Below are 21,136 nucleotides of genomic sequence, written 5' to 3' on the forward strand. Positions count from 1 at the left end.
CAAGCCTTGGTCCCAAAACGTGTGCATGTTCTGCATTTTCCATGTGTGAATCGTTCCACTGAAATCATTTATGTTTTCACAGTGGGGCTGACATTTGCACAATGCAAGAGCAATCCCAAATCCATTTCTAGTTTAAGGCCAGAGCAAATCTTTTGAAGGTTTGGGCTGAACTCCGTTGCGGCCTTGGATTTTGTATCTCCCAATGGTGATCCAAGGATGGAGCTGAACAAACTGTCCCGTAAGGCGTTGCTCCCAGCAGGACCAAGCACCCACTTTTCAGCTGAGGATGCAGGGCTGTTGGGAATCCATTCTCTGTTTGTTCCCTTAGTTGGTCAAACTTGCTGAAAAAAAGCTTCCAGCCAATTTGTCGGTGTCAACTCCCAGTATATTGTTATGATAAATAGTGACCATAGTACAATTTGCATGAAGGAAGAGTCCCAGGCTGTTAGCTTTTGCTTCCATCTTTGACTGTTTCATGCCTTCTCTCACAGTCTCCCCCTTGGCTGTCCCATGCAAAAGGAAATGATGGTGTTTGCCACCTTCTGTAGCTTGAGACCCTTGATGAAAGATGCTGGCTGGCAAAGAAGTGCAAATTCTGTAATATTTTTGTTCTGTAGGTAGCATTTTCAATGTGGACTTAACTGTGTGTGCATTGACGTACCTATTTCTGATGTCAGAAACCCCTGGCTTCGTTATAACCTCCAACTTTCTTTAAAATTTTCCTGGAAAATATATTCCAAAGTGAAGTTAAAAAGTGCAGCTAGCAGCTGTTGTGAATGTGTGTGGCACTTGGGGGGCAAGTGTGGTAAAAGTGTTGGATTTAGGGGTAGCAGAGACCTCAGGCATCACAGAAAAGGAGAGAGCAGGAGAGCAAACGCACACGAGGTCTGAGGCTGCGAGTTAACCAGGATAGCACTGAACTGAAGGGTGAGCTGAGAAAGAGCATTTCCTTTACATCTGAGATATATGAAGTGAGAATTTCCTCCCTTGTGCCCTGCTCCCCAGTGCACAAACCTTGGAGCTATTGGGAATGTTGGTCAGCCTTCCCATTCCTTATTCCTGAATGCTGGACAAGGGACAGCCAAGGAGGAGTCCCACTGACTCATGGAGAAAGCAGGGAAATGCTCCTGTGCATTTGCTACACACTGATTTGGCAAAACCCTTCTAAAATTGGGGTGAACTACTCGACTCAGTTAAACCAATGCACGTTTTGTAACTACAATTAGGCCTGCAGCCAAGACATACACAGCCCTATTTGATCTGCTTCTAAATTAATATTTTGAGTTGATTGTGAAGGTTTTGAGTAGATCTTAACTTTTCACATCCAAAAAAGCAGTGATATTGAAGGAGCATTTCCAAAATATTCCAGCCTTCTTCATGTAATGTACAGAAATAAACACAGTGAAGCCACATCATCTCATTTTTCTTTAGAGGTCGTTCTTTTGCACATGATTTGGTTACGTGCAGAAGATTAAGAAATCTAATCCTCCTGTCAAATTGGCTGAAAGTATTGTTGTGAGTTAATTAGACCAACTGTGAAGCTGCCTCAGGGCATCTGATTTCACCTTGTGGTGATGAAGACTCCGTTTTCCCAGTGCTGGTGGACCTTGCGGTGCAGTTTCTCTCCCTCCAGCACGTTGCTTACTGTCCACACAGCAAGCTGAGGCTATGCAGGTAATAGCAGCGGGAGGTGGAGGTTCCCAAGCTCTGTTGAACCTGCTCATCCAAATCCCAGTGATAATCCATTAAGTAAACCATTGGTGTGCTGCAGGCCCTGGTTTTACTGCTCAGTGCTTGGGCAGTGGGTAGGTGCCTTCTGTAGGCAGATGCTCAGGCATCGAGAGGTGAAACACGGTGATGCTGGAAAGTGAATGCAATGGATGGGAATTCTACCTTATGACACGGAAGGTTTTGTGAAAGAAATACGAAAATGAAGCTTTTATTGAGCAGCAGGAAGCACTCTGTCTCTCTCTCCATCTGTGTTAAAGTCACTTCTTCATCACAAGCTCAGTTGTTATCAGGCTAACTTTGCTTTTCAGCGTGGTTTGTCCTTCCAACCTCTTCTGTTTGCAAGGGAAAGGCTGATTCCCCATGTTTTTGCTGTCATAACTTCTGATGTTTTCTTTCCAGTTGCCGGATTCATTATAAGGATATGTACAATTTGTTACGTGTAATTGCTCCACCCCTGGGCTTAGGAAAGAAGTGCCCTCATAGGGTGGCATACAAGGTTTGCAACTTCAGAGACTCCCTCCAGCATTTTCAGTTCTGTTTTTATTTCTTTTTTTTTGTTTTTACCCCCAAGTGCAAATGCAAACGGTACAGAAAGGAAACTGTAACGTAACAAAACTTGGTTGCCTGACCAAGGAATGATTGATGGACTGCCTCCTCGCTCCTCTGTGCATCTCATCCCTGCCCCATCCCTTCCCACACCCAGCTGGCTGGGGCCAGGCAGCCTTATGAGACAGCCAACCCTCGAGCTTGCATCACGCAGAGGCTGGGTGGGAAGTGTTAGGGAAAAGCAGCACAGTGTCTAAGTGCCTCACTTTACATCTATATGCCAGAGAGAGATACTATCCCAGGATTTCTGGGGAGCAGCAAGATTCTTGGGGGGCTTTGCAATGTTGTCCCTCTAGTTGAGTGACTCAGGTTTGAACCCTTCCTTTTCCTGAGCTGGAAGGGCATTTAGGAATGGGCTGGTTGACCAGGCAGGGAAGAGATGAAGGGATGAGCTTTGAGTCCACCCGACTGCAAGAGCCAGAGGTTGCCTTGGGAGCAGCAACACTCATGTCTCTGAGTTATGTTAGATACAGCAGGGAACCTCTTGAAGGTGTGCAACGCTTGGGAGCGAAGGTGGAGAGCAGAGGATGGGCACTGCCAAGAATTCAGAGGCGCCGAGCCCTCTGCCAGGAGCAGAGGAGGGAAGCCAGGGGGAAATCATTGGCTGCAATTACAATTTCTGTCTCTCATCAGCTTTCAGATTAACTCTGGGCTATGAAGCCGGAGAGGTATGTTAAATGCTTTAGTCACTAAGGACAGGAATAGATGGGTTTGGCAGGGTAAGTTCTCTCGTCCGCCTACTCCTGCATCAGTGCAGGATTTGAGACACGTGTCAGGGCAGCAGGCCGGCATGCAGTGCCTGCTTCTGCAACTGTCCTGCTTGAAGGGCTTCCATGACACACAGGGCATCCAGTCGGTGGTGAAGGCAGGCAGTGGGTGTTGGGCTGAGGAGAGAGGGGCCCATGCAATGCAAGGCAGAAACAAGTCCACTTTCCACCACCATCCTGCAGGTTGGGTGCTGGGCTCTGGTTTTGCCGACCCCACATTCAGTCTAGCTGGAGATCTGCAGACTTGCACCTTTGACTTAGAGCAGTCCTCGTCTGTGCCCCTGAGCAAATTAGGAGTTTTAGGATTAGAAATAGCTATTTCTTCTCTGGCAGTCTATAGGCTAACCTGAAAACCCAGCTCTTCATTTGCTGAGGGAAAGCCCCCTGTCCCATAACTCTGCCTACCAGCTGTCCCTGGCATGGTGATCACAGCCTCTTGGACCTGTTTGGGGAGCAGGCAGAGGAAGCACACCTCTGCCCCCAAAACCCAAACCCAAGCCCTCCCTCCCAAACGAGACCTCAATCATTCCCAGCTGCAGGGGATGTGGGGCTTCCCCATGGCGAGGAGGAGACGTTGGGTGCCGAACCACAAGAATGGAAGTGGAGAACCTTTGATTGACCCACCTCTTTCTTTGGTTTTGTTTTCCTGAGAAATCTGATTAACCGGATCTCTTGTTTTCTTGTCTGTTTTCCCCTTTCTCTCTCCTCCTCATTTGCTCCGTTGTGTTGCCCTCCCCTTTCTCCACCTCCCTTTTTCCCCGTCCTGCTCTGCTTTGATTTCCGTCTCCTCTTGCTTTTGCCTCTCTCCCTCTGACTCCAAGCGGGCGCATCAGTTACACAGACATGTATGAGATGCTGAGACACATGTCCCCACCTCTAGGCCTTGGAAAGAAATGCCCTGCTCGCGTTGCCTATAAGGTAGACCACCCCAGCAGCTCCTGCCAACCCACCAGCTTTTTGTGCCGCGGCTGCAGCGGGTGCCATTTCTGTGACGTTAGTGTTGTTCCTGGGCTCCTTCTGAGTGCTCTCTCTGCTTCCCGAGCAGACTGGATTTTGGATCTGCTGCTTTTTCTTTTTCTTTTTTTTTTTTTTTGGTAACCATTTTTTTGGTCTTTGAAACGGTGGCACGTCAGTTTGTCTTTCAGTATGTCTCTGCTATTTCTATCAGTGTTTCTCTCTCTCTCATTCTGCTTCCATCTAGGCTACTCTGGGGAGGGTGCTAATGAGTAAATTACCCTGCCACTACAATCCCCATTTGTCTTTCCACCGCTCTCACTAGCCCATCAGTACGATGGTGGTTTTCCCCCCTCTAAATTAGATTGGTGTAATTAGAGTAGGCAGTGCTGTAGGAGTTTGCGAGCTATTAAACAGAGGCAACGCCAGAAGGGCTCCTTAAATACCCTCATGAAAGAAATTATTTTAATGCAGAGCATTTAAGATGGTGAGATGAAGAAATCACTCAAACTGATTGTTGATTCTGAAAAACTTTTTAATTGAGCTGCAGGAAGGCATTACAGCCGAAGGGCTGCTTGCCAGCTGCTGCCTTGATGAGCTCAGTGGTAATTCAGACACAAACAGGGCCAGCTCCTCAGGATCTTTTAACACCAAACTTCACCATTTATTTCAGAAGAGGTCTGCCATAAACACCCAGAATTGCTCAGCTCAGTGTCCATGAAACTCAACGGGGTTGTTGGTTTTTTTTGCTGTTGACCTCATTTTGGGTACCAGCAAGCCTCATTCTCACCCCTCGCCATGCTTGGTGCAGTGGGACGCAGTGGATTCAGATCACAATGTCCCTCCCAAAGATGCTGGGGTTTTTTTTCTTTCTGTTGAGCTTTTATGAAAGCCAGGTTTCGGAACTTTAATTAAGCCAAAAAACCCAGGCCTGCCAGGACACATAGCAGCAGGAAGAGGTTCAGATATGGCTTTCTGCAAGATCCTTCCTCTGCATGTTGGGATATAAAGAGCAAAGTGAGCAGAACCTTAAAACTAGGCAGTTAGGTATCTTTTCCATACTCATTTTTGACGAGTTTGATGCTATAATAGAAGCTGTTTAAAGGAGCACTTCTGTTTGAACAACTCATCACCACCTTACCACGAATCCACTTGAGAAACCCGGCTGCCTTAATGCCCTCCTAGCTATTTCAGATGGATACCCACACAGATAAACACTTCTGCAAAGGTACCAATTATGCACAGAAACCCCAAAGCTTTTAGAGCAATCGGTGGCTCCTTTTAGCACCTCTGAGTTCCCATTGGCTTCACAGGGAGCAGACACTGCTGGGAGCTGGAGATGTTACAGCTCTGAGGTCACACACGTGTGCCAGAAGCATAAAGCTGTCACTTATTCCTCCCTTCCCCTCCAAATCTTTAAAAGGAAGGGTGGAAAAAAAAGAATATATAAATAACATGTATTAAAATAAGCATTTTAAACAAAGCTTTTGGCAGATTTCCATAGTGAGGAGTCTCTGTGTCTCTCTGTGATGGCTCTCAGCTGCTGCAGAGGAACTCCCTAGGTGCAGGCACTGCAGCTGTGCCTTCCCAAATCTGTCCTTTCCTTCTGAGTTAGCTGGTCTCTGGTTTAATTGGTCTTTACAGAGAAAACCCACAGAAGCTGGGTACACACGGATGGTTTGTTTTTAAGATATATGTATGTATATATATGTATGTATATATATGTATGTATATGTATGTGTGTATATTTATATATATATATATATATATATATGTAAAGAGCTGTTTAATTTTTACCCATCCACTTAGAAACCTCTAGAAGGTGCCTATGTGTGGCTGAACCAGAAGTAGAGAGGGGTTCCCACTGAACAGCCCAAACCTTGACTGTACATCAGGTTTCTGAGTTCGAGGGCAATCTGATTCATTTGGTCCCTTATCACAGAGCCACAAACCACAGCAGTATGAACCCGAGACCAGTTCTGAACTTTTCCCATGGTCTCTGCATCATTTCTGCTCCCTCCCTCTCCAAGAGACGATATAGATTTTTTAAAAACTTCCTCTTCTGTCTGGCAAAAGCCCTTTTGACCCACACCTCCATCCTTTTCCTTTCCATATATATAATTTTTCCCAGTCCTCTCCATTTGTAAAGGCTTTGTGTGCTTTTCCCCAGTCGTCACCCTTCTCAGTATGTCTGTTTCGTTTGGGTTTTCTCCTCCTTGCAGCCCTGTTGGCTGCTGTCCTTCCTCTCTGTTGCTTTCTGGTTCCCTTTTCTCAGCTGTCCTCTTGGGTTTGTGTGCCCAGCCTTGGCCAGAGCTTGCTGTGCATGTGGGGTCCTGGGGCACCAGGAGAGCTCTATCCTGCAGCCAGGGTGGGGGAAATGGGAAGAAATGCATTTTAAAATCTCTTCTATCTGGTTAAACGAAAAAAAAAGGGGAGAAAACCACTTTGACTTCACTCTAGTGCCTTGAGATTGGATCTCTGGCCCATTGGCTGGTTGGGGTTGCTTGGTTTTACTCAGTTTGGGAACTCTTGGGTACATTTACTCTCATTTATTGAGACTTGGAGGCCCCTTATCATCAGCTTGTCTACAGTGAGGGGTCCTCAGTTTCCAAATGCTGTTCACTAGTAGCAATATTTTCAGCATGCTTCGTGGCTGTTGGCCTCCCTGCACTGGAGGAAACATCGTGGGGAAGTGAGTGCCTGTTGCACAGAGACGTGGCAGGACACCTGAGGAGTGCAAATCCTTGGAGGTTGTCAAGAAACATGGAGATGTGGCACTGAGGGACGTAGTTTAGTGGGCATGTTGGGGTTGGTAGTCGGACTGGATGATCTTAGTGGACTTTTCCAGCCTTAATGATTCCATGATTTTAAGTCCCAGCTATGCACGCTGACCTGCAGGAAGGGCTCCTTCCATGCAAGGAGCTGCCACATTGCTTGGCCATGCTGTGCATCACAGGGAGGGTCTGTAAAATGGGTGCTGGAAATGCCTGTGCTGCTGCTGTAATTCTATGCAGTGTGACAGGACTTTTCCATGCAGTGTTCTGGCCGTGTGCTAGGGCAGGGTCAGCGTTCATAGAAGCATAGACTCATAGAGTGGTTGGGTTAGAAGGGACCTTGCAGCCTGCTCCAGCACCCCACCATGAGCAGGGACATCTCCCACCAGCTCAGGCTGCCCAGGGCCCACCCAGCCTGGCCTTGAGCATCTCCAGGGATGGGGCACCCACAGTCTCCCTGAGAAACTATTCCACCATACTCATGGTGAAGAATTTTTCCCCTATACCTAAATCCACCCTTGCCATCGAAGGGAGGAAGGCTTGGGCAGCCTCTCTGAAGATGAGAGAAGAGTTAAAGCAGAGCAGAATAATTACAACTAGGTCGGAGTGAATTATTCATAGCAAATAATTTATTCACCAAATTCAGCCTCGTTTTCTGCAAGCAGTGCTCCATTGTCCTGAATTTATTCACATTTGAAAATTATTCCCAGAGCAGTTCTTGTCCCAGAGGCTGCTCAGGAGCTGCTGATGAGGTGTTCTTAATAATTAAAATCCATCAGGGTGCCAGCTGTTTTCCCAGCTCTTCTTTCTGCCAATACTTGGGCAAATGTTTGAGCCTGAGCTCAGTGCTCACTTTCTGGGTCACACTGGGAACCAGCAAAAGATTTCAGCCTCACCCAGGTGCCGCTTTACCCTCGCCTGGATTTTGACACCAGCATGAATTTCCCCATTTCTGCAGCACGTTCACTGTCTGTGTGAACACTGCCCCAGAAGCCTCCAGGCAGAAGACACTCAGAAACCAAACTCTGAGCAGGCACAAATTCTGCCAGCTCCACCTGATGCAAAGCTCTGGTTCCTTGTTGCCCGTGTCTTTGTTTATCTGCAGTGAAATCTCTGCTGGTGCTGGAAGATGCCTGCACCCCTCTGACCGTACAAGCAACTGCAGCAAAAAGCATCACCTACTGTAACCCAGCTGTAATCAGTTACCATTTGTTATCGCTCTCCTTTTTGTGGTACACAAAGTTAATTAGGAGACTCTGGAGACAATATTGCAGCTCCTCCCTCGGGGGCCTTTTCCTACAGAAACATAATGAGATCCCCCATGCCAGCTCCCTTTGCATCCCTCCCAAACCTTCTGATTAAATCCCAGAGCTGGAGATGGGTCCCAAAGCATGCGCTGGGAAAAGAAACAGGGACTCCTGCTGCTGCTGCTACTCCTCCTTAGATGCTATTGGATATGGGAGACAAAAGGAGGAAGAGGAGCAGCATGGGAAGCACCATCCTGCCAGGTCTGCTTTGGTTTTGTCTTTTTCACTGCCCCAAATTAATTCACCTGAACAGCCCTTGATTGTGGCCATGAATTCCCATAGCAACCCAGAGCAGTGTAAACTTCCCTGCCATCCCCATCAATATGGGGTCCTTCTGGGGTCTGGAAAAAGGGCAAGCAGGGAGATGAGAGGGCTGTGATTTGGGAACGCTTCCAGGCGGCCGTTCTCAGCAGTCCCACCCAGTGCTGCCTTGGGTGCAGGTATTTTGTTCAGCAAAGCAAGTGTGCGGTTGCACACGCAAGCTTGAACCTCCTTTCTACCTCTTGAAAACCTCCCTTTAAATCACAGAATCATAGAATGACCTGGGTTGCAAAGGAGCACAATGCTCATCCAGTTCCAACCCCCTGCTGTGTGCAGGTCACCAACCAGCAGCCCAGGCTGCCCAGAGCCACATCCAGCCTGGCCTTGAATGCCTGCAGGGCTGGGGCATCCACAGCCTCCTTGGGCAACCTGTGCCAGTGCCTCACCACCCTCTGGGGGAAAAACTTCCTCCAAACATTACTAATATCCCTCCTGAATACAATTGAGGAGGAAAGACCTTCATGCAGCCTTGCTGTGCTCTGCCTCCACACTTCTGGGGAATTCAGTCTGGGAAACTGGGGGAGAGGACTGGGATGTTGCAGTCCCACAATAGGTTTTTAGTGCTGGTTTGTGTGAGGGTAGAGCTCTCCTGGAGGGATTATTTCTCATCTGCTTGTTCCTCTCTGCCATGCATCTTCTTTCACTCTCCAGCTCTTTATTCTCTGTGTCCCACTGCGGCGGGATATGATGGGACTGCTGGTCTCTGGGCTCACAGTCATGCAGAAATCTTGTGCTACCTTTTTGTGCACTGAGGGGAAAGTCTGAATTAAAATGCTTCTTCATTGGAGATAAGAGAAAAGAGAAAACGGTTGTGGCTTTGCCAGCATTTGCTGCTGTCACTGAGTTACAAAGGGAGGGGAGTCTTGGCTTTGATTTCACTTTCTCAGGGGCTTGTCAGACACGACTGATAACCTCTGGGCACGCTTTAAGAGCTCTTTGAGATTGCAGTGGTTCGTCTCAGCCTTCAGGAGACAGGGTCAGTTGCTACATGAGTCCTCTGTGCACCGTGCCATGAAATCCGAAGATGCGTAATAAGATAAAAAGGGGGGAGGGTGGGTCTCAGCTCTGCCAAACATCAGCTTGCTTGACAAGCAGACTTTTTTCACCTAATTAATGCCCCGTGCCCATCAGCACCAGCAGCACAATGCCTGCGTGTTGGTGATTTCTCAAGCTGCCCTCGGTGTCGTGGCACGCAGGGCAGGCGCTGCGCTCTCCCGTGCTCAGTGCTGCGGCAGCACGGCGGCTGGTGCTGAACAAAGAGAGGGTTCTGCAACACTGATAGGGATCAAAGCCACAGCCTAAGCAGCTTTTGGGCTTGGATGAAATTCCCTCCCAAGCGAGGGGCCCCGGCCAGGCTCCTGCTTGGCTTACAGCGAAGATTAATTCTCGGTGACTTCCTCGGGGCGCAGGAGCAATCTGGGAGCGGAAACACCGGGGCTGCTTTGATAAGGCTCCGAGCGAGGCTCAGCAGCTTTTGAAAGCTGAGGAGCTGAGAAACGAGGAGATTGCCAAAGGAGAAGAAATCCAACCTTTAAATGCATTGCTAAGGTTATCGGAGAATGCTTCCACTCGTCTGCGTTTCCACACTCAGACGCCAGATGTTAAGGGAGCCACAGCCTCTGAAGCACTGTGCTCAGGTCTGTACTGCATATAGGAGGGATGATTGTGCCCCATCAGAGCTGGTCCTGATTGCTGGTGGGGAAGGAGATGCCACCAGGTCTAAAGATATTGGAAGATGCGTGCAGATTCTGGGGGACTGTTCCATGTGCAGACTGAAAGAATGTGGGAGAAGGAAATTACAGTCCTGATCTCGCCCACTCAGTTCCTTCCCCTAAGGGTAAGATCTGGATGGAGCTGTGTAGCTCATTGACTGGAGATCTTCACAGCTCTTGGAATGCTCATAGGTAAAGGAGGTCCAAGATCGAACCCAAGAGTCTCCAAAAAAATGAACATTTTATCCTTTTACATATTAGCAGCCAGACCCAAACTGGGCCAAACCACAAAGCTCATTGGCCCTGTATGCCCCAAATGTGCTTCAGGATGTGTGCAAAAGCCATCATCATGGGAGCGCTCCAAGGTCTGCAGAGCTGCGTGTCCAGAGGTTGCAGGTAGGACTGTAGATGAAGACCATCAGGAGCAGAGTGATAGGCTCTGAAATGGGATGAGGATATTCAGACCAGCTTCTTTTGGAAGGAATCTCCATATAGCATTGCAGTACAAATGCTGGCAATCCATCACAGCCAACAGCAGCAGCTCAGCCCTGCTCCAGGAAAGGAGCTGCCAGCTGCATGGAGATGATGTCTGAGCTCAGTGCACAAAAGGTTAACACAAGGAGAAGGGCTCATGTTTGCAATGGGGCTGTTAATAGGGGCTCTCAGGAGGGAAGGGGAGGGGTAGGGGGAGAAATGCTGACCAAAGCTGACAGTGCCCATTTTACTCCCGCAGCGCCTGGTGAGGATGAACATGCCCATCTCACCCGAGGATCTGACAGTCCACTTCACCTCCACGCTGATGGCCCTGATCCGCACTGCTCTGGAAATCAAGCTTGCCTCAGGTGAGAGGGAGGGAATGACAGCTGCATGGCTTGAACCCCAGCTTGCCTGCTGCTCTGCAGTCCTGAAACCACAGCAGTGCCAAGCCAGGTGGAAATCCCATTTTCATTCTGTACACCCAAAATATGAGAGGGCTCCAGGGACAGGCAGCAGAGGGGAGTCCCGAGCCCTGTCGTGCCTTTGGTCAGCCATATCCTGGTTAAGGAGATGTGCAGAGCTTTGGCCATCCCAGCTCAGCTGGGAGCCCCATGCATGCCCTGTAATAGACATGAGTTTCTGCACCTCACTTTGTGATTATTCCAGCATGAGGGAGAAAAAAAAACAAACAACAGTGTTACTGTCTGCTTGTGGTGAGGCAGTGACTCAGAGCACTCTGAGCTGCCCTGAGATAAAATGTTATTATTTAAGTGCTTACTCAGGCATATACTTCACTTCCCAATTAAACACTGCAAGGTAGTAAAACACACCGGCCTTTTCTATGGGTCGTTACGCTGTTTAATCAGGCTGGCTGGGGTCACAGTCAAGGCACAATGGGCCAAAGCACTGTTTTACCTAATTTAGAGGCTAACAGGAGGCAACAGTGCTCTTGTGAGCAAAGAGCAGGGCTGGGTTAGAATGCTGTGCTTTTCCTTAGGCCAGCCTTTCCACCTCTCTGCATTAATTGCCTTCCTAGTCTGTTACTGAAACTTCATCTTTGATGCTTTGGCAATGCTAGAAGAACACAAAAACTCTGAGGCCCCGGAAGGACTCCCCTAATTATGCTCATATTTAAGGATGCATTTAAGACTCTCTGGGATTTTAGGGCCAACACCTTATTTTAGTAATAAAATCTGGACAAAGCCACTGAAGCCCTGAGAGTTTGCCTTATTTTAGGGTTCTGGTTGGCTGTCAGCAGCGTAATTCATGCAGGCTTTTTCAGTTGCAAAAGTCCCCCCTTTCTATTTTTTTAACCATGCACCATAGAGAAAGCAGAGAACCAGCCTGGCTGATAGTGCAGGCATTGCTCAGAGGCCTCTATCTGCTGCAGGTTGTGAGTTCTCGACCTGTTCTGTTGCTGCGTTGCTTGGTTTGAATAGGTTTCATGTGCTGCATTTAATTGAGTCTTTAGTAAGGCTAACAGGCCCTTAATAAACCCTCCCTAATGAGACTGAGTGTGGGAGTTCAGACTGCCATGTAGCAGAGCACCCAGAGCCTCCTCCCATTACTTTCCTCTTAGAAAAATAATCTCTGTCATTCAGATGAACTACTTAATTGCCTGCTGTGTGGTGCATTCAGCTGGGAGCTGGCCTGTTGGCTTACATATACTTTAATCACTTTCCACTTGTGTATTGAGACCTCACTTTGGCCGTTTGAATAATGCTGCAGTGTTCAGCTCCTCCTGGTTTACGCTGCTCCGTGGCTCCCGTTTGATGCTGTTGATACAACACAGTGCTTTGAGAGTTTGCTTACGTCCCGCTGCCAAACAGCTCAGGAAGGACTGCTGCTGGGGAGGGCTTCTAATCATCGCTGACCTCCTTTGCATCACACCCTGCAGGTGCTGCTGCTTTCTGCTGATGGAGCTTGGGCAGCACATGCAATCAGGTAGAAGAGGCTGGGGCTGAAGTTTAAGCCTTAGGTGACAGCACAGGTCAGCAGGCTGGGGCTGGCCCTGCTGAGCTCACACGCTGTAGTCGTGGTCTGTAGTTTCCTGCTGCATCTGGTTCTGGTTTGGTGCTGTCGAGGAAGGAGAGTGGGGGATGTGTTTTCTGTGCTTGCTGTGCTGAACTATGAGGATTTTCACTTGTGTGCCTTCTTGTTTCCTCTCCCTTTTTTTCAGGGGGTGTTAAGCAGCACCAGTGTGATGCTGAGCTGAGAAAGGAGATCTCTCTGGTTTGGCCCAACCTGTCCCAGAAGACACTGGATTTGCTGGTGCCTCCTCACAAACGTAAGCACCCAGTCCTCCAAGAAGCCTGGCATGGGTTTTCCCCCTTCATGCCTGCTTTGTCCCAAGCCTTAACCAGGTACACAGTTCATATGCACAGGATGCAGCAAAGAAACCCAGTGTAGATCAGCTTGCAGGTGTTGCTGATCACAGAGGTATTGAAACAGGCTGCCAGGGGAAGTGATGGAGTCCCCTTCCCTGGAGTTTTTCAGAAAACATAGAGATGTGGCACTTAGAGAACGTGATCAGTGGGCAAGGTGGGGTGGGTTGGTGGTTGGACTTGGTGATCTTTTCCGACCTTAATGATTCTATGACCACCTAAGGAGCAGGTAAGCTGAGGTCAAATTTAGGCCTGCGTTTCCTTAACGTTACAGTAGGTTTCACGTCCTTAGAAAAAGCACCATGCTGAGAAGAGACCAATGCTGTGTGGCTTCTTTCAGACGTTGTTCCTAGTTTTTGTTTGCCTCCAGCTTGTGCCTCAAAGGGCAGGAGAGCAATTTTTGCCATCTGGGTTCAGTCTGCTGCAGAAAACCAGGAGAAGAAAACTAAAAGTTTGCTGAGAACTTACAGAATCAGAAGTGAGGTATCTTGGAACCTTGTGCTGCTCAATGATATCCCAGGAGAAAGTGCTGAGAAAGTGGAAAGCTTGCCATTATCCTGATTGGCCAAAGCAAGGGCTCGGATTCCTGATTAATGAGAAACAGTGCAGAGCAATAAAGGCGAAGTTAATTAAGACAGATGAGGGAACTGAGGAGGTGCAGATCAGTGGGTAGCAACTACAGAATTCTTTTCCTCCTCACTTCTCATGGTGCCTTTGTGTCTTTTAACTCCTTTTTGTTCAGCTGCTGGGTAGGGAAAGGAGGGGAGAAGAGCTGGGAGGGTGAAAAAGACATCTGGAAAAATGAAATACTTTGAGATGTACGTTAGCCTGCTATGCCCCGGTTGACTATAATTCACAGAAAAGGCTCTTTTGTTGATAAAAAGTTTGCTGCAGATCTGGTATTAATTTAGTGGTTCTTTGTTGGCAGTGCTGACAGTGCCATGGAGTTTCTCTGCCTGATTCTTTTCCACCCAGCCTCTGTCAATGTTTGCCATTGGGAGTTAGGGGCGAGGGGCCGCCCTGCTCAGACGTTAAGGCAGCAACTGGCAAAGATCTGAAGAACTCTGTTATAACCTTTTTTGCTTTTCTTTTTTTCCTTTTCCCTGTGTCTGCTTTGCCTCAATACTCTAACGTTGCCTGTTCTTTCACCTTGTTTCTCACACCCCTTTGATGTTTCTCACGCGCTTTGACTTATCCACCCCTCCCCTGGTCCTCTCCCTTTCTCCACCCGAACACCTCCTGCCTTTCACCAGCTGATGAGATGACTGTGGGGAAGGTCTACGCAGCGCTCATGATATTTGACTTCTACAAACAGAACAAGAACAGCAGGGAACAAGTCCACCAGCCTCCTGGGGGGCTCTGCCAGGTACTGGGGATGCAGCTCCCTGTCCTCCCTCTCCTGCAGCTGCTTCTCAAGCAGTGGGCAGCTCTCACTGGAGTCACCGGTGCATTGCACTCAGAAAGTCTGGGGATGCAGGGGATGCTTGGGTAGCGCTGTGCATCCTCTCCACACTCAGCTCCGTCTCTTACAACCATCCTTTGTTCTTCACAGCCCGGACCGGTGTCACTCTTCCACCCCTTGAAGGCCACTTTGGAGCAAACCCAACCCTCAGCCTTCAGCAATGCGAAGGCATTCCTGCGCCAGAAAAGCTCAGCCTCGCTCAACAACGGGGGCACATTGTGAGTATCTGTGATACAGAGCAGGGGCACCGAGGGAGGGCAGATACATCTACCCTGATTCAGTTGCTGTGGTGGTGCGGAGCATTTCCAGTGTCTCCAAGCTCAAAGGCCTCCTCACGTGTGGCCAGGACAGCTTTCCACTGGTGGCTGTCGAAATACCTCCTACCAATGCAGCTCTCCACATGGTGATACTGGTGGGTTCTCCAAAGCTGGGTGTTTCCCTAGTGGTCTCTGAAACTTAAATACAGTGTTTTCCATTGTGGCCTGTTTAAAGTGTGAGTTTGGTTATAGAAATTTGGGAACATTGCAAAACAGACAGATAAATCCCAAGCTAACCAACCAATGGATCACTAATGCAGTGAGTTCTTGGGACACCAGGAGCAGACAAGTCCTTTAAGATTATGGCACTTGATAACAGCAAGAGCTTCCTGAAGGCTGTCTGGGACAGAATCTCTGCCTCTTTCTCTTTGGACAAAATAACACCTCCATAGAAAGCTTACCAAACAGTTACAGTAATGGCAATCCCTAATCAATTCTCCATTTCCCGTTCCTCAGGTGACTTTCTTCAGGGTCACTAATGCCATGGATTTTTTTAATGATAGAGATCTGAAGTTTAAATACCTCAGGAGATGAACTGCAGACTCAGACATAAAACCTAGGGCTGCTATACCCCTGTACATTCAGTGAATTCAGCTTAGCCTGAGCGCAGTTACGCTTGACCAGCGTCATTTAAGGTTATTTGTCTGTTTTTACATACATAATTTGCTTGAATTCCAAAACAGTCTGTTTTGCTTCATTAGAACTTTAGCTGCAGAGGTCGATTTCCTCATTTACTGAAAAAGAATGTGCTGATTTCTTTGTTTTCCTGGTTGCTCAAGGGATCTTTGAGTTATAAAGAAAGTGGCCCTGGGGAAGCCTACAGGACTTAATAGCTTCACCAACTACCCTTCAGCTGTTTTCAGAAATGAATTGTTAGAGGTTACTTGGATGCTTTACCTTTGCCACAATTAAGTTAGCAAAACCCTTTTGCAAAAGAGTTCATCTTTTCTTCCAATTTACCTTCTGGCAGGCCAGCCCCAGAGGGTGGGATCAAAGAGTCCAGTTCCTGGGGGACCCAACGCACCCAGGATGTGTTTTATGAAACCAGGACACCAGCTTTTGAACGAGGCCACTCAGAGGAGATCCCCATTGAACGGGTAAGCAAACAGGTGAAACTGGGTGAAATGCAGCAGATCTTAATAGATGTCAGGGTAGACACTTCTCTGAGAGCTGGAGAGGTCCACTGCTCTCTGGGACAAGCGTTGTCTCTCTTACCATCCAAAACTTGCTTGAACATTATGGAGAGAAAGCAAGTCTGTTAGCTGTGTTTGCAGATGTGCTTATCCTGCTGATCACACTACACGTCTGCTGAGATGGGACTATTAGGTTTTTGTCTTCCTTGTTGTCTCGTTATTATTAGTGTATAAACCCAGAGGAGAGGTGTCAAAGGTCAGAGCTGGGATTCATTTAGGCTGGATGTGGCTGTGGGCAGCCTGGTCTGGTGGTTGATGACCCTGCGTATAGCAGGGGGTTGAAACTCGATGATCATTGTGGTCCTTTCCAACCCAGGCCATTCTGTGATTCCATGATTCATTGCCATGGCTCGTGGCTCACTGCTGTCTTTGCTGAAAACAACCCTATTGACAGAGAATAATTTGAGTTTCTCCCAGTTTCTCTTTCCCTAGCAGCACCTCTTCACACATCGATTAGCAGCATACTGCTAATACAGGGGCTTTGAAGCTGTTGTGGCCTTGGTATTTAACACTGTTTCTTGCTTCAGGTGGTGGAAATGAGGGAAATCAGCCCCACGCTTGCCAATGGAGAGCACCAACCAGGGCTGGAGAGCCAGGGTCGGGCAGCTTCCATGCCGCGCCTGGCTGCCGAAACTCAGGTGAGTGAGGGAAGCTGGGGGAGGGAGGCTGAGAGCATGGCAAGGGATTGGAGCTGTTGTTGTCAGCTGCCTGTGAGGTTTTTTGGAAGCTGAACCTGGCGCCTGGTAGCCAGGCTTTTTTGCTTGGATGACAGGCATTCATGTGCAACGCAGCATTGTCCGCAGATTTACTTGCTCCTGGTTGCAGCAAAAAGCAAGCAAGAGAAATCCCTCTTTTTGGATTGCTAAATGGTGACTGCCGACCCAAGAATATCTGTTCTGATTACCTGGGGACAAACGTGTTTGCCAACCTGTATTCCTAGAAGCCATATGTTTCTCACTGCCAGTTGTCTGCCATCTATCCAGACAGACAGCTGAAGCATGCTCCAATGCCCCAGCCATAAAATAAGCTGGAGATTTCCTGTGGTTCTCTTTGATAAATGCAGGAGGTATGGAAAATACCAGGGAGATTGTGCCTGGAAGGCTCTACTGAGAAATTAAGCAGTCTTCCTGTGTTTTCCTCTTCCCACAGTTATTAGTGTATCCTGTGTTGTGATTGGTAATATGTCATTAAGGATTTCATTTTCCTTGTTTAACTTCTTGTAAAGAAACCTCATCACTAGAGTTGGCTTTTACAGCAATTTGGTGATTAATTGTGGACGTTCCTCAGTGCACAGGAGATGATGGTTTTCACGTACCGTTTTTGGGCATTGTGTGTGTTCACTGCTTGTTAACCCAGGTGCTCTCTAGACTCCATTCCTCCTCTTGTGTGTCAGAACATCTCACAGTTGTGTCTTTTGTTCAAAGGGCCTGATTCATACAGAAAGAAGCGAGCAGCCCATGGCTGTGAGCCATTCCCCATTGCTCTTCGTATGAAGCAGAACACGGAAGATGTGCTGCCCCTCAAAACTCAAAGGCCATGTATTGCACAGGTGGAAATGGCTCCAACAGATAGAAAAACTTTGCCAGTGTGCTTAGGCTGATGTAAGCTATGCTTCACTGGCTAACAAATTTCCCAGCTGACGTCAGAAACTCCATTTTTTGTATGAGAGCTCCAGCAAGTCACTAATTAGGATCTTGTCTCCTGGGATTCTCTGAGTTATCAGCAACACTAAGCAGGACACTTACTGAAAGAAACAGACCCCCAAACAAACCATACTCCTTCCCTCCAGCCTTCCCAAAACAGAGTTGTCCTTTATCCTAGACCTCCAATAGCCTTCCAGTGCAATGTAGTGACCAACAGCAAAGCCAACAGTGTAAGCCTTATCTTGGGAAACTCTATTGCAGCAGATATGGCTGATTCAGGTTTTAGCAACCTTCTGGGTTGCTTTCACTGCACCTTGCAGCTGCAGTTTTCTCTGAGGAAGAGTTGAGCTGCTTCTTCGTGCACCTGATGGCTGGACTAGATGATCTTAGTGGTCTTTTGAACCTCAATGATTCTGTGATTTATGACCTCTCCAGTGCTGCCTGGTCCCACCCAGACCAGAGTGGTCCCAGCAGTGTCTTCCCATGCTGCTGGGTAACGCTCCAACACAGAGACAAAGCCTGTCACTTTCCACCACTCCATTTTTCCAGAAGTGTTTGCTTGCAGGAGCACAGTACTTTTCCCCCAGAGCACGACTGCCCTCACCAAAGCTCTCTGATCTTATGATGAATCAGGCCCGTAATATCTGAGCAGATCTAACCTCATGTAATGATGTAATGTTCTGGTGTTGTAGCTTCAGCCAAATAACCAATGTCCTCTCTGTGTGTCTCCCCCTCCCTCCCCCCAATTCTCATCTGTTGCTCCACTGCCCCAATCTTTGAGTTCCTTACAACTCTTATTTGCAATACGTTCCCTTTCCTTCTGTTTTCTGGACATCTTATTTATCTGTTATTCCTCCATTTTTAAAATTAATTAATTAATTTTTTTACACTCCCCTCTTAAAAACAAATCCCTTATGCTCTCCATTCCCCTGCCTCTTTGCTGTCCTGCTCCCCACCGCCTCCCCTCCCACCCTCATCGTGTCTGCTGCACATCTGCTGCGGTGTCTGACAATGGCTGTACTGTGGGGCTGCTTCAAATAATGTCTCTCATCTTGTCCGAATTGTTTGCAGAGGAGCAAAGCACGGTCACCTGGGAGTTACCTAGCAGTATGTAGTTTGCACTAAGTTGTATCCTATTAAATCCGTGTTAAGAAATGATTAACCTTCCTTAACCCTTTACTTCTTTCCCTTCTCATTTGGAGTACGATGTTGCACCGATGCAGCTGCTGTCTCTCCCCACTTTGCTGCCATCCCTTCGATCCACAACTGCACGCTGCACGCTGTAATAGCAGGGGTTTTCTTCGTTTTGCTTATTCATTTCTTTTCGATGCCTTGTTGCACAGGGATTTAGGAAGTGAAAACTGCCAGTTTGGTAATGAAGAAGCGATTAGTCACTCTGTGAAGGGTTATGGTATGGTCTCCTGGGGCTCATGTGTGTGCCGCATTAATGTAATGAGAGCATTGTTGGGGTTTCTGGGGAGGATGGGCTTTGCCTTGCTAAGATCCACCTCCTGTTTGTGTCAGTGAGGACTTCTGTCCCAGGAATAAGCACAGAATTGGGTCCAAAGAGAAATGTTCATTTCTTATGGATTTGGCTGGCTTTTTGTTGGGAAATGCCTGTCTTTCTGGTAGCTCCTAGGATGACCTAGGAAACCCTGTTGAATGCTTTTAGTGAGAAGCATTTTTGTTTCTTTACCCACGTCAGTGAATTCCCAAATCTGACTGCCAGTTTACGGTCCTCTCCCACTTCCTCCATCTTTAGGCTCAATGGTACAGAAGTGGGCAAAAAGCAAACAAAAAATGAACAAAAAAAGTGAAGGACAAAAGTGAAGCCCTAAATATGATTTCTTGCTTCTACATAGTGTACATAGGAAGGGCTGTGGGAGGAGAGCAACGAAGCAGCAGCTTGCCTTGCTCCTGTAGCTGTGCACCGCTGGGCAAACAGCAGTGTGATGCTGTGTCCCCACCTCAGCTGCCCAACCGTATTATACTTCCTCGTGTCCATGACAAGCTTTCCAGTTCTAACGCAGCACTGTGATGGGAAAAGTCAACACTTCAGTAACTTGAAAGAGAGAGCAGAAACTAAAAATTCAGCTGAGATTGCACCTCTGCATGCACAGTGGCACGCTGGGAGGAACAGAAGCTCTTCCTCTCCAAAATACCAACTGGGGCTGCAATCCAAACAGCTCTGCTTTATGTAAATATCACGGGGAAGCAGAGCTCTGAAATTCAGGCAAAGCAGGCAGAAGAGTATAGATGGTAAAAATAATGCAGGGCTCACTGGAAAGGTTACCATGAGCAAAGTAAATGTTCTGCTGGCATTGTCATTTGGGGCACCTATTGGATTGAGAACCCAAACAAGCCTCAAACCAAAGGACATCCTGAGCTCCCTCCCCATTCTGCTGCATGGCTTCCCTCTAGCAAGAAGCCTAGATGTGATGACAGACCTCGGGAAGCCAGCAGAATGTGGATGGAAGCCCTGTATCCACCTGAGAGCACTCTGCAAAGCAGCTGGAGACCAGTAGAGTGATAGAGAAGGAAACACAGGGATTTCCCTTGTTCTCTGAATTTTACACCTCAACAGGAAGATAAAAGGATGTGAGAGCATTTGTCTTGCAGCCCATTTACCTTGTGTTCTACAGAGCATCATTGTGAGGTTTGAACCCAAAGGGAGGAGAGCAGAGGCTGGAGCTTTCGCTGGTGTAGAGACAGCACCCAGCAGCGCCTGTGGGAGGCTGGATTGCTGTGCAGAGCTCTTGTGCTTGGCCGTCAAGCCAAGATGGTTTGAAAATTGCAGTAGCAACCCTGAGTAGTTATTTCTGGAGATATGCTGGTAAAATTGCAGAGTATACATGATGTCCTATCATTGCTCTTGATGCCCTTGTGGCTGGGACAAGCAGGACAAGAGGGGAGGTTTAACAGTTTGATGGAAGTGGTTTTCAGGTGCAGGAAGACAGCTGTAGCTCTTTGGTGGCTTAGCCTGTACCTTGCCCATTTTTTTTTTTTTATTTTTGATTTTTCTCCCTCTCCATGCGATGCCCAGAAATGCTTTCATGCTTTCCCTCTTTGGAGTTGCTTTGGGATGATCCCAGGCCCTGAAGCAGCTTTGGGTGGAACTGGTCTTGGAGAATAACCTTTGTGAGACGCTTGGCTACTGTGCTGCCCTGTGCCCCTGCTCATCTCCTGTTGACTCCCATGAGGCTGTGTGTGGTGTGACGTGCTGCATCCCTGCTCTGCGCCCTGTGGATTGGCACAAAACTGAAAGTAAAGCCCATTTCAGCAAATGGAGATCTCATTTGCTCCTCGAACTTACCGCTAAGTCCACCGTTCCAAGTTCTTCTGCCCGTTCCAATTAGAGCCAATGAACTATTTTTCTCCTGCCCCTCCTTGCCCCTGTCTATCTCTATAAAACTGACCCGGTGCTGAGAAACGAGCAGCTGAGCAAGGTGAGGTGCTCGTCCCCTGACCCTGCTCCGTGTGCCCTGTGC

At 48.0% G+C, this 21,136-nt stretch overlaps 1 protein-coding gene across 14 annotated transcripts in view; it reads left to right on the forward strand.

Moving 5' to 3' along the window:
- Nucleotides 1-21,136, forward strand: part of CACNA1B (calcium voltage-gated channel subunit alpha1 B) — a 264,962-nt gene that overhangs the window by 238,784 nt on the left and 5,042 nt on the right. For 13 of the 14 annotated variants that reach the window (XM_048966416.1, XM_048966420.1, XM_048966419.1 and 10 more), the window contains 7 exons: nucleotides 3,926-4,022; nucleotides 10,906-11,014; nucleotides 12,829-12,936; nucleotides 14,287-14,399; nucleotides 14,586-14,713; nucleotides 15,783-15,909; nucleotides 16,533-16,643. In XM_048966416.1, coding sequence (XP_048822373.1) covers nucleotides 3,926-4,022; nucleotides 10,906-11,014; nucleotides 12,829-12,936; nucleotides 14,287-14,399; nucleotides 14,586-14,713; nucleotides 15,783-15,909; nucleotides 16,533-16,643 — 793 coding nt within the window. Of the gene's footprint in view, nucleotides 1-3,925; nucleotides 4,023-10,905; nucleotides 11,015-12,828; nucleotides 12,937-14,286; nucleotides 14,400-14,585; nucleotides 14,714-15,782; nucleotides 15,910-16,532; nucleotides 16,644-17,429; nucleotide 21,136 lie in introns of those variants that run through there. The other variant, XM_048966428.1, reaches the window with a different exon arrangement.

This window comes from Lagopus muta, chromosome 19 (genome assembly GCF_023343835.1).
Source record: "Lagopus muta isolate bLagMut1 chromosome 19, bLagMut1 primary, whole genome shotgun sequence".
NCBI lineage: Eukaryota > Metazoa > Chordata > Aves > Galliformes > Phasianidae > Lagopus > Lagopus muta.